The following is a 12,900-nucleotide window of genomic DNA, read 5'->3' on the forward strand; positions in this document are numbered from 1 at the left end:
ACTTGCCACCAGATGTTCCCTTAAAAAAAAATAAAAGTACAAACAAAAAATTTATGGTGCACTTCAGTTAACATGGTATTTCCTCAATTAACGGTGCACGTTTTCTTAAAATTGACAACCTGAGGTATGTGTTAGTGTAATTTCTCAAACCTAATTTTTGTAAAAATTTGATAAGCTTTTGAGGTGTCAATAAAATTAACCCGACATACGAGTTGTGCTTTATTATTTTGGATGGTGCCCTCTTAATTTCTGACCGTCGAATCTAATGAATTAGAAAAATCAACGGACAAAAATTAACAAGGATGTGATAAGTAAAAATGATAGAATAACACTAGCCTTTTTTTTTCTTTTTTTTTTTTTTGACGTGGCACAAACATGAGCGGTTATTGGAGGAAACACCATGTACCTTCCTACACCTAATCACTAAGGTTAGCATACAGTCATCTGAATTTTTTGGTTGTTGAACAAGGTTTTAGAGGGAAACAGTATAGCGTATCCTAGCTGATATTAACACACAGCTGCCCTCCATTTAATTAAACATCAGAGAAATAAAGGTCTCTAAGCCTTGCTGTAACCGAAGCTTAACGAGCTTCCTGGAATCTGACTTTAATTTTATATAAGGTGGTTTTTGTCCTGTTTGACACCCAAGGATAGATACATGAGATGTGTCTATTTGGGGAAATGAATCAGTTGGCTTGTTAGTTTACTGATTTAACTGCTTTCAAAATGAGAAATGTAACCGTGTACTTTATTGTTCTCTTTTGATCCTTAAATTTTTCTGTCTCACTTTGAAAGGTTGACTGGGGTCTCTCATACTTTACATCTTTGCATAGGTTTGCTATAAGGGGTGTGATATCCACACACCCTATTTTACTTCTCACACATTTTTTTAATTTTCGGCCGTCGGATCAGATGAATTGAAGAAGATCAAAGGACAAAAATTATCAATAGGTGTATGAGAAGTAAAATAGGGTATGTGGATAACGCATCCCTTGCTTATAATTTTGTGTCTCTACTAAATATGTTTATTTAAAATACAGATTATAAAATGTCACAGTGACTATTCTTCCTCTTGAATTTTGATTCATGTTTTTGAGTAACAGATAGCCATGCATATTGCCTCTCAGAGAAAATTTTCATCTATCTGATGGTGCCACCATTGCTTTGGATTGGCTAAGGAACTCTGATGGTAACTACTATTTCATTTATAGAAATCTGTGAACGCAAAGTAAAGGGTTAGCTGCATTTTACACCCTTCAGGTTTGAGGGTGATTTTCAAAATGGACTATGTGGTTCTAATTTTCTTGCATTGCACCCTTAAGTTATGAAATTGTATCAATTTACACCTTTTGCTCGTTGAATATCTAACCCTCTATTAAATTGATGATTTTTTTCTCAACGTGCATGCGCCATATGCATTTAGTTTCCTACAATATACAAAAGGTAGGAATGGGATCTATTTATTTAAGCAGTAGTTTCTATCCTTTTTAAAATATATGTATGACAAATAATGAATGGTTAAAGCAGACACCAGCCTCACTTCTTGCGCCTCTCTAACTGGGAAGGCATTAAAAAGGTTGGTGTTGTCTTTAAGAGTTTTTGGTTTAGCTCAGCATCATTGTTCGAGCAGCGAATAAAGTACCCTGCTAGAAACAAATTGATTAGAATAAACAACTTTTTTTACGTTGTGATTCTTTCTGCTTTGGAAAGGAAACACTGAATTGTCGATTTATCACATTATGAAATATTGTTAAAACCTGCAACAAGTAATTTTACTTCTGGAACTTTCAACTTTTGAACCCATGGACCACATAATAGTTGATTGTGGATTTATATTACTCATGGAAAACAGGAAACATCCAAATGAAACAGTTCTGTGGAAATAATCTCGGGGTGTGTGTGTGTGTTTGTGCTTCGTTGAGTGGCGTTACCTGCCCTATACTAATCTGTGTTTGTGCTTCTATCTACTGCGTTAAGCTTCTGTTTTTTCTTTACAGACTGTGGACATATTTTACAGGCGCTGTACCAGTGCTACGGCGTTAAGCATATGCCTTGTATTTGTCTTCAACAGGGCAAACAAAAATATGTATTGGCTACAACAAAGCATGTGGACACTTGGCTTTCTTTGAAGGATTAACTGCTTCTGGCATCTGGCACTTCATGATTCCATGTTACTTTATAGCTTTGTCCTTTTAAGCTTGTCGTAGTATGGTGTCTTTGTGTCATCATAGGTTCGTTGCGGCTGTTGTCAACATACTCTCTTTGCGTCATAACTTTTGTTGTAACATGCGTGATTGATTTTCTTTCCCTTGCAGGTGGGTAAGGGCTGTTGATGAATATCTCAAAATTCTACACTCTAGCCAATATATGCATGTACAGAAGGTATAATTTTATTTTCCTTAGTCTTCGAGTGCTTAACCAAGTAATTTAGTTATTGGGTGCATGAAGTCTGCGTTTTAGTTTCTCATCACATTGTGTTCTATTATTAGTACGCTGCAGGATACCGGCCACTTTTTCGGATTAATATTGTTGATCTTCATGTTTTTCAGATGTTGAGTAGTTGCCCACTGTTGTCGTTGGACTTTTCAATAGATCATCAAGGTCCCTACGTAAACGTTGCAGAAGATGGAATGATAGCTGCCGTGGGAAATGAACAGGCGATGGACAGTAAGATAGGAGATGTACTTGAACCGTAAAAGATCCATTACAAAGTAACTAACGAAATGGTTTCTGGAGAACAAGATGAAGAGATGATTCAGGCATAATTACACTTGTTTGCAGAAATCCCACAATCATCCGAACAAGTTACTAGCATGCGGGATGCGAAGCCTCTCGATGTAACTACTACTGTTGGAAGATGCTTAGATCAGCTATCCCAACAGACTTCTAAGTGGTCGTTGTGGCTGCTTGTTTATGTTTCCATCGTCACAAGTTGGCCATTGGTTGGTTCTGCACTTAAAATTGTCTTGCAAGGAAGCTCAGAAATTTGTTTTGGTGATTCTATTGCCAACCCCTAATATCCGAGAAATTTAGGAAATGATTATACATGTAAGAAACTTGTTTCGTCCTAGAAGATCGTCGCTGTAATGCTTACATTGTTTTAAACATATTAGAGAAGATGATAAATCAGTTGAGTCTGGATCAGTCGACATTTTGAAACCTTTTGTCACTCGACGGTGCACCTCAATTAATATGCTATGTCCTCAATTGATGGTGCACGTTTTCTTAAATTGACGATGAGGTACGTGTTTCTGACTGTCGTGATTCCTATTGAAGCATATACTCGGGATGGGTGCAGGGTGGACGATTTCAAAGCAGACTCCCCATTCATTAGATAGAGAAGATCACCAAGATTTCCTGTCAATTCCTTTGAGTTTCATTATTGCGAACGTACTCCTAAGCGAGATACTTAACTCGTTAGTTATAGCACTGCACGGATCGATACGCACAACGTCTATTATCCATCGTTTACAGTTAGGACTATTGGGGGAAGCACATATTCCTCCATGTGGCGATTAGGGCGTGGACATAAGGGTGTAATGAATTGGAGAAATCAATGGATAAAAATCAACATGAGTGTCTAATGAGTAAAAAGGGTATGTGAATACCACTACTTATGATATCGTAGACGTGGCACAACATCAGTGGTTACTGGAGGAAATAACATGAACCTTCAAACACCTGATCACCAATGGGTTTTAAATCTCCGTCTCACCCTCTCGCCCCCTCCCCAGCGACCCTACTCTCTGTATTCCGACGCCGCCTTTAAACACCTTCTCTTGTTGTCTCATGCCCTCCTCGCAATCATTTCCCAGATGACCACCACCACCACCGACATCCGCCACGGAGCCACCACAGATTAGTCCACACTCCACACTCCACACTCCAGAGGTAAATTATATGGAAGCTATTAAATAGCCAATCATAGATGGGAAACGAAAGAATTATATATTTACATATACAAAGATTTCTCGTTTAATTTGTGTATTATGTTATCTGAGCTCTGTTCCTATTAAGGTTGGTGATGTTTGGTTTCTGGGTATTCAAACGTTGTTCATTTCCCTGTTTTGTTTGTTTTTTAATATCTTGGTTTTAATTGCTTCCTCAGCATTAGTGTGTGAACACCTTACTTGTGTAAGTGATCCTGCAATAGTAGAGCGGAGAAAACAAGTTGGGGGTTTTTCTCAAGGGTATAGAGGGACCCAACTGATGTTATTGTGTATGAGTGTTGTTTGTTTAGTTCTTGCTACATTTATCGGTGCGGCTTTTCGTACAAATGTTTCTCTTTTTATTGTAGGTATGGTCTGAATTGAGATTAGGCTCATATGATTTTGTGTTCAATGCTTTCTACCATAGGTCAATCAATTTCGGAGTGGTTCTGAATTTCCGTATCTTTTGATAGTTTTTGACGTATTGATAATTTGCTGTATGAACTAAAACAAATGCATATTTGTGAAATACTGGAAATGCAATCAGTTCTTTGGACTTGCTATAAAGTTTTCTGAAAAAAAGGGTATAGGTTGCCATTTTCTTAGCGACTGCATTACTACTGCTCACAATGTGCGTTTACCTTACTAGTCACAGTGTCTGTATAACGGTAGGCATTCTATCTTGAGACATAAGCCCATTACAAAAGGCTTGTAAACTACTGTTAAAGGAACTTCTGTTAATTGTTGTTGTTTCGAAGCATTTTCATTGATCCATTTTATCAAAGTTCTATTAAATTACTGTTGAGTTGCTGCATTTGTATAGCCACCTTCTATTTGTAAAACATTAACATTCATCAAATTGGAATATCAATCAAGTATACCATGCTTCTTGTAAGACTGGTTGGCTGTTCCATTTTGTTTTCAATAACTTGGGCCAGGTTTACACCTAAATTTGTTCTGTGATGTTAGTTTCTAAGAGTGAAGTTAGTTTCTAAGAATTGTCTGGCTACTAGAAAAAAATTGATCTTTCTTTTTGAAATTTTTTCAAAGGATTTGCGATTTATGTTTTGAGTGGAGTACTAATTTGACATGACAATTTAGACGAAGTGTACTGATTGGGTTAATTATGTGGTAGTTATGTGGACCATCCTTATAAATGGTTTATAAATGGTTCATTTGTGAAGGGCCATTTACCTTGAGGATGGTTGATTTTTCTTCCTTTCTTGTATTCATCATCATGTGTCTACCTGTTCCAATTATCAACCATCGAGCTCTTAGAATTTGTAACTCTTATTTGTTTTGAATCTTGAGTTAATTATGTACAGATTATCACTAAATTAAAAGATAAGCAGTATCTACAATTAGTTGTGAACGAAGAATGTCATATATTGATTTGTTTTTTAGATGTCTTGATGATGTTGCATTCAACAGGGTGCAAGCTTGACTCTCCAATTGATTTGTTAATTTCTGATGGCGAGCTCTTTGCAACGCTTCTCCAGCCATGTTCGTCTTTCTCGAACCACTATTGTGTCAGGATCCAAACCTTTCTTGGTGGACACATTTGTCGAGATCAAACCTGTTGAGGTAAGGATGGTCCTTGGCTTTGAGAAAAACATAGTCATAGTGGACCCTCAACCTTTTTCTTTTTAAAATTTAATCTAATTAGTTATCTGTTTTACGGGGTCTTCCATTGGGGCACATAATCCAATTTTTTTATCAAGTAATATCCTATGTTAGGGAAACAGTTTTGGTATGGTAATACAATGGGGGCATTTGCACAATTTGGTATATTCCTGTGAAAAAAAAAAAAATTTAGGACAGAACATTTTTCTTTCCATGAACTCCCAAGTTCTGCATAGTCACCAAGCCAGTTTTTGCTATCAAAAGTAATTGTGCATTTTTGCTTGGTAATATCTGTTGTCTGTTGTCTTTTCTTCTAATTCTTTCATTGTTACATGACAGCATGTAATGGGCTTACCTGCCACAACTGCAACCCAACAAGGACGAGGGTAAGTTGAGAGGTGGAAAATCAATGGAAGTATGTTCCGTTTTTGGATGTTCTGCTCACCGGTGTAAATGATCAGCTAGAAGTCACCGTCTTAAGGATGTTTTCTGTTGTTATCAATAACTTAATAGTGGTACATAGGTATTATACTTTATGCTTAACGTAATCTTCTGCACCGGGGTATTTACTAAACAATGTAAATGTTCCGTCAGAAATCATATTTATGTTTTCTACTGAAGTTATCTAAATATGTGTTTATATTTCATCTTGAGTTCTTTGCATAGTGACTAATCAAACCGCTCTTTTTAGAGTCAATACCAAATCCAAACTACTTGACGAGGGTGTAACTGCCAACATTTTATTGCTGCTAGGTTATGAATAGTCGGAGTATCCAAATATTTTTTATATCAAAGGTTGCCGGAATGTCCAACACATAACAACCAAAAGTTCCCTGCAGGTCCTTATCAAGATTTGCCTCCTCCACTCTTTCCCGTGCCCTCAGCACAGCCACTGCAGCAAGTGAGACACAGACCCAGAAGCTTGAGCGCATTGCCGACGAGCTCCTTGACCTCACAAAGCTCGAGAGGCACGACTACTCCATCCTTTTCAGGCTGAAAATGGGCCTCAATCGGTACGGCCCAGCAGTCTCGGGTATTGGCTCGGCATCTTCTGAATCTGGGCCTGCTTCAACAGAATCCAAGGTCGCTGAGAAGACTGCATTTGATATAAAGATTGAGAAATTCGACGCAGCGGCAAAGATCAAGATCATAAAGGAGGTTAGGACCTTCACTGACTTGGGACTGAAGGAGGCTAAAGAGTTGGTGGAGAAGGTCCCTGTTGTGGTGAAGAAAGGGTTAACTAAGGAGGAGGCGGGGCCCATTGTCGACAAGCTTAAGGAGTTGGGTGCCACTGTGGTATTGGAATAACTTGAATTATGCTATTTCGTTTTGCTTATTTCTTCTGTTTCCTTTCACTTAGGATAGTTGAGTTAAATGATAAAGAGAAGATAATACATGCTTTGCACCAGAGTTCTGGAGGTTAGGCTTGTTCCAAAACGTTTCCACCACCCAACGAATTATTTTTCTCGGTGGCGATTTTGGTGCTCGTCCTTTAGTCGTCTGCACTTCAAATTGAATATTTTACAATTATTTCTATATTCACACTAGGGAATGTGTTTTGTATGGTCAATATGCACTGATTGTTTCACTGGCTGCTGCCCTGGACTTGTTATTTTCTCTATTAACGGCAAATAGAACTGTATCTTTTCTGCGGTGGAGGATGGATGATTTTGGTTTGGTTTGGTTTGGTTGACTACCTCCGCTAAATTCTAACGGTTTAATCACAAAAAATATAAAGAATTGAACCCAAGACCTTTACATTCGTTGATATTAAAGTAAAAGGTCGATAATTTTACATCCTTACATTAAAAGAGTTACAACCGACCAAAAACGTAAGAGTTACAAACTGGGTTCAATTTGAAAAAGCCACTTTGTAAGACCATCTTCAGTCCTTGGGTTAAAACCTAAAATTTTTACCCCAGAAAATTTAGGCTAAAAATTTTAGGCTTTAACCTAGAAATAGCTATTTTGCTCCAACCCTTCTAGGTTAAAATTTTAGCCCCAAATTATTGAAGAATGAATTTAGGCTAATTTATTTTCTTAAAGTAACTTTTTTAAAAGAAAAAATTATGTAGACTATCCTAATTTAATTTTATGAACATTTTAACCTAAAATTATTTACATTCTGACAAATATTGAAAAATCACTAACCGACACCATGAAACTCGTGAAACACTATGAACAAATATGAAATACATAAAAGAATTTCTTTTTAATTACTTTAGCCGTTGGATTTAAATTTAGACAGTTATATTTTATTTTATTTTTAACGTTAGATTTCATCAAATTAGATCTTAACCGTTGGATTCAATGAATTTATAAATATAAAACTAAAAAAAATATACATATATGGTGGGTCAGTCTCACTAACCTTGGGTTAAATTTGACCTAGAAATGAGTTTTGAGTTTTAACTTATATTTGCCCCAAGGATTGGAGCAAGTTGGAGTAAGTTTATAACCTAAAATTTGAGTTTTACTCCAATGATTGGAGTAGGTCTAACAGTTGTAATACTGTAAGTTTATTGCATCTGACCACCATCAGGTGATCACCAAGTGGAGAGATCCCAACACACTGCCAGGGTATGTCACCAACTACCATTGCAGAGGGGGCGTTGAGGGGGAGAGATTTTTCAGTGTGACCATCATACAAGATGGTACATCATGTGTCTTTATATAAATTGTGGGATGTGTGTTAAAAGGTTAATACTTAAAAATTAAAATTTTCCACCACTACATGGTGTACCATCATTGTTCCCGTCACAACTAAAAATTTCTCGTTGAGGGGATGAGAAAGGTGCATTCGCATAGAGCTCCAAATTTGAAGGGGCTCCCAAAATTTTTGTCACTAATATTTATATGTAATAATATTCTATATTTAAAATCTCATCTTACACTCCTTATAAGCATAATTTTTTTTCTTTCCAAATATAAAAATTTAGAGTACAATTAGGTATTTTGAGTGCCAATAATACACCATAAAAGACGGTATTATTTCAATATTATTAGATAATAATATTACATATTCAAATGAAACTTTAAAGTAGAGTTTTTGAAGTTTGTTTTCTTGTTTGGTTGTTTAAGATTGAAATGTTTTTTATTATTTAGTGAACGTTATGTTTGTAGCTCTTTTTACTTATTATTAACATTTTTAAACTTTCAATCAGTGAGTGCTAAACTTTGATTTGATTTAAGTGATTGTTTTCTAGCATCAATACATTGTCATACATTTTTTTTAAGACTATCTTAAGGAAGAGCACTTATATAAATCTCGTACAGGCTCCTAAAATCTCAGACACGGTCCTGTACCATTGAAATGGTAAACTTACTGTAGTCTAAGAACATCACGTACAGTTGATGATGAGCTAAACTGGTCTGCATAACCCGGCATGTGAAAATGGTGAGTCTGCTTGCTGCTATGTGATGATGCAGCCTTCCTAAAAACAATTCCAGGTTTTCATGAGACTGCAAAGACCTCTTTTAGCGGATCATGTCGATTTAAAATTTGGCATTGTATTTGAAAAAGCATCTGGGCATCGCCATGTGTCGACCTCAGACTCGATGCGACAGAATACTTGTAAACAACACAATATAAGTTCCATTTTTATTAAACTATGTCCTCCATAACGAAAACAACCAAGGGAACTTTGATGCTTCCACGTCTTTATATGATTTTTGAGGATTCAAGGCCATCATTGGACTCATTCAGACGGCTGTTTCAAAGAAAATCCAAGAACCCAATTCCATTGAGGTTTTAGCTCTTCCCCTCCCGTCTTATTTTGGGTAGCCAAATGCTGCCGACGACGACAATGTTTCAAGACGGTAGGTTTGATACCCTAACTTTTTCCCGCTGTTTTTTTTGTCAGAATGCATACGGCATCTTCTTAGCCATCGGGATCTATCAAACCAACGGTTTAATTTACGGATAAAAAATCAAACACTTTTCATAAATATCCAAAACAGCCTTCATCAAATATGTTTTCTAAACCGAAGACATGATTCTCTCTCAAGAAGAATATAAAGATACCCATCTCTTGTCTCTCCATCTCATAGGTTACAAAAAATAATAAATAAAAAAACAAAAAATAATGACAGAATGGAATTTTCAGAATGAGATATTCCATCCCTTCCTGCCTTATAAATGCTCATTCATGATCTCTTTCATCATGTTCTCAATCTAATACTAGATTCCCTCTCTCTCTCTCTCTCTATTATTTTTTAGGGTTTTGCGTTTTTTCTCTCTCTAAATCCATGGAAGACATAGATGAGGAGGAGCTTTTGAATCTTAGCCTTGCGATTGTTACAAGTTCAGGGAGGGAAAGATTTAGAAAAAGGAAGAGATCAAGAGATGATGGTGTTGTTAATAGTTCGGTGAGGCCTCTGAACTCTTATGAAGGTTGTGAAGGGAAGATATTCAGGCTTCTTCAAATGAGGGAACAAATGCTAAAAAACCTAGACCACCACAAGAAGAAAGGGGTTGATGTCGATGATGAAGACGGAAAAGGACTCCACCTGATCCACATGTTGCTCATAACAGCCACTGCAGTCAACGAAAACAATGTAGGCTCAGCCTTGGAGCATCTCACTGAGTTGTACAAGAGTGTTTCATTATCCGGTGACTCCATCCAACGAGTAGTGGCTTATTTCGCAGACAGCTTGGCTGCAAGGCTTCTCACACGAAGATCTCCCTTTTATGACATCATCATGAAGGAACCGACGAGTGAAGAAGAGTTTGTAGCGTTCACTGCTCTCTATCGGGTGTCTCCGTACTACCAATTTGCTCATTTCACGGCAATCCAAGCAATCATTGAGGCCTTTGAGAAGGAAGAAGAGAAGAACAATCGTGCATTACATGTTATTGATTTCGATGTCTCCTATGGATTTCAGTGGGCATCTCTTATACAGTCTCTCTCCGAGAAGGCAAGCAGTAGGAAGCGAATATCGCTTAGAATAACAGGGTTTGGAAGAAGCGTGGACGAGCTACGGGAAACGGAGAACAGACTGACAAGCTTCTCAAAGGGGTTTCAGAATCTTGCTTTTGAATTTCAAGGGTTGTTGAGAGGTTCAAAGCTCGTAAACTTGAGGAAAAAGAGGAACGAAACACTGGCAGTGAATTTGGATTTTCATTTAAATACTTTGAGCAATAATTTGAAGATATCTGACTTGTTAAAATCTGTACATTTACTTAACCCTTCCATTGTAATCTTGGTTGAACAAGAAGGGACCAGTAGTCCTCGAAGATTCTTATCGAGATTCTTGGAGTCTTTGCATTATTTTGCAGCCATGTTTGATTCTTTAGATGAATGTCTGCCATTAGAGAGTGCTGAAAGGTTGAGCATTGAGAAGAACCACCTTGGAAAAGAGATCAAAAGCATGCTCAATTACGACAATAACAATGATGATAATTGTCCAAACATTGAAAAGATGGAAACATGGAAGGCGAGGATGGAGAGTCATGGTTTTGAAGGAATAAATCTAAGCACCAGGTCCAAGATACAAGCAAGACTTCTTTTGAAAATTAGGACTCACTATTGTTCCCTTGAGTTTGATGGAGAGAGTAATGGAGCTGCAGCTGGGTTCAAGGTTTTGGAAAGAGAAGATGGAAGGACGATATCTCTTGGGTGGCAAGACAGGCATCTGCTTACAGTTTCCGCATGGCACTGTACTGTATCATAACTATATATACTAATAAGCACTAACACATTCATTAATTATCAATTTGTAATCTTCTCCTTCTTCTCCTTCTTCAGATATAATAACTTTGAATTTAAGCAACTATTGTTTGTTCATGATCACATAGATTAGATTGACTCTTTACACATATTGTATCAACTCAGATAATCAGAATAATGCAGTTCCATTTTATTTCATCTGTTTCAGTATCAATTAAGAACGTCCTCCAGTCCCCTATATATATATATATATATATATATAATTGACATTGCTTTGATACAAAATAAACCATATTCAGATAGCTAAGAACCCGTTTGATAACAATTTTCTTTTGTTGAGAAGTGAGGAAAGTATCGAAATGGATGAAAGAACAGTGGTGGAGAGGGAGAGAGAAATAAAGAAGAATGAATAAAACAAAACAACTTGGAATAGTTTTTAGTTTTCCCTTTCTGTACCTGTATTACACATTTCATCTACATCTATCAAACCATTTAACCTTAGGCCGGCCGGCAAGAGGAGCCTGGTGAGATGGCCGCCTAGGGTTCCCGATCGGGCGAAGGTCCATGTTAGTCTAGAACTAATGTACTAAGTTAGGACTTTTTGTCTATTGGCTTCTTGACTATAAAACTACACGCATATTTACTTGTAATTGCTATTATCACTCAGTCACCTAATATGATAGACATAGACATATGGTAGTGGCAATTGAAGGTTGATTTCATGAGGGAAATGAAGTAGCTTGGTACATGTTCAAGGTATGATCACATGCATACATTTCATGCATTTGCACTTGGGATTTTCATATAGGATTATCACAAATGGTCTTTGAAATTGACTCTCACCATCAAGATAGTCCTTAAAATTGAAAATCAATCAATGTAGTACTTGAAAATAGATGTCGCAAATCAATGTGTCATTCCGTCACAATTTTATTAAAAATTCTGTTAAGTGTTGATGTGGCACGTAAATGGGTCTCATAAGTCTTTTTATTTTTTTTTTTTCTCACAAGTGCTCCTTGAAATTGACCCGCGACATCAAAATGGTCCCTGAAATTGAAAATCGATTAATGTAGTCCTGCAAATAAGTGTGTCAAATCAATGTAGTCATTCCGTCACAATTCTGTCAAAAATTATATTATATGCTGATGTAACACATAAATGGATCACATGAGTCTAATTAAATTTTAAAAAAAATTACAAATAGGTTTAATAATTTAATAGTTAATAAAAAGTTGTGAACCCAAAAATCCAGTCCTATAATCACCTCCGATCCCAGTGCACATCCTCTACCTCCTTCGCTGTCTATCCTCCAAAAAAAACTCTCAATACACATTTCAACACCCTTCACCGAAATGAACCTAGATCGAGAACACCTTTGGTGATGGCTTGGCTGATGGGCAACGACTTATGGGACATCAACGTTAACATTTAGGCGATCAACATCCTCACAACCTTAATCTTGGAGAGCTTGTTCGGGACTTTTCTGGTGGTCTGGTGACTCAAATAACGGCGAGGTCTACCTTGAGATAACGAGGTTATAACTGAGGTGCGTCTATTATTGGTTGAAAACTATTTCCAAGCCCCCTTTCAGGCCTTGGTTAACCCTTGTGCCTTTGAGAATTTATGGAAGGGATCTCTCTTCGGAGTAGTTCCTACTATAAGAAAAAAATTTCTATTGT

At 36.9% G+C, this 12,900-nt stretch overlaps 2 protein-coding genes across 2 annotated transcripts; both read left to right on the forward strand.

Annotated features, from left to right (window-relative positions):
- The first annotated feature begins 3,675 nt into the window (after positions 1-3,675).
- Positions 3,676-7,028, forward strand: LOC137729723 (uncharacterized). The gene is made up of 4 exons (XM_068468733.2): positions 3,676-3,891; positions 5,361-5,513; positions 5,892-5,938; positions 6,392-7,028. The coding sequence occupies exons 2-4, from the start codon at positions 5,400-5,402 to the stop codon at positions 6,858-6,860; spliced, it is 630 nt and encodes a 209-aa protein (XP_068324834.2). The 5' UTR covers positions 3,676-3,891; positions 5,361-5,399; the 3' UTR covers positions 6,861-7,028.
- Positions 7,029-9,785: 2,757 nt separating this feature from the next.
- Positions 9,786-11,225, forward strand: LOC137727682 (GRAS family protein RAM1-like). Its single transcript, XM_068466508.2, has one exon. The coding sequence runs from the start codon at positions 9,801-9,803 to the stop codon at positions 11,223-11,225; it is 1,425 nt and encodes a 474-aa protein (XP_068322609.2). The 5' UTR covers positions 9,786-9,800.
- Positions 11,226-12,900: the final 1,675 nt, after the last annotated feature.

Source organism: Pyrus communis, chromosome 10, assembly GCF_041283825.1.
Source record: "Pyrus communis isolate YQ-2024b chromosome 10, ASM4128382v1, whole genome shotgun sequence".
NCBI lineage: Eukaryota > Viridiplantae > Streptophyta > Magnoliopsida > Rosales > Rosaceae > Pyrus > Pyrus communis.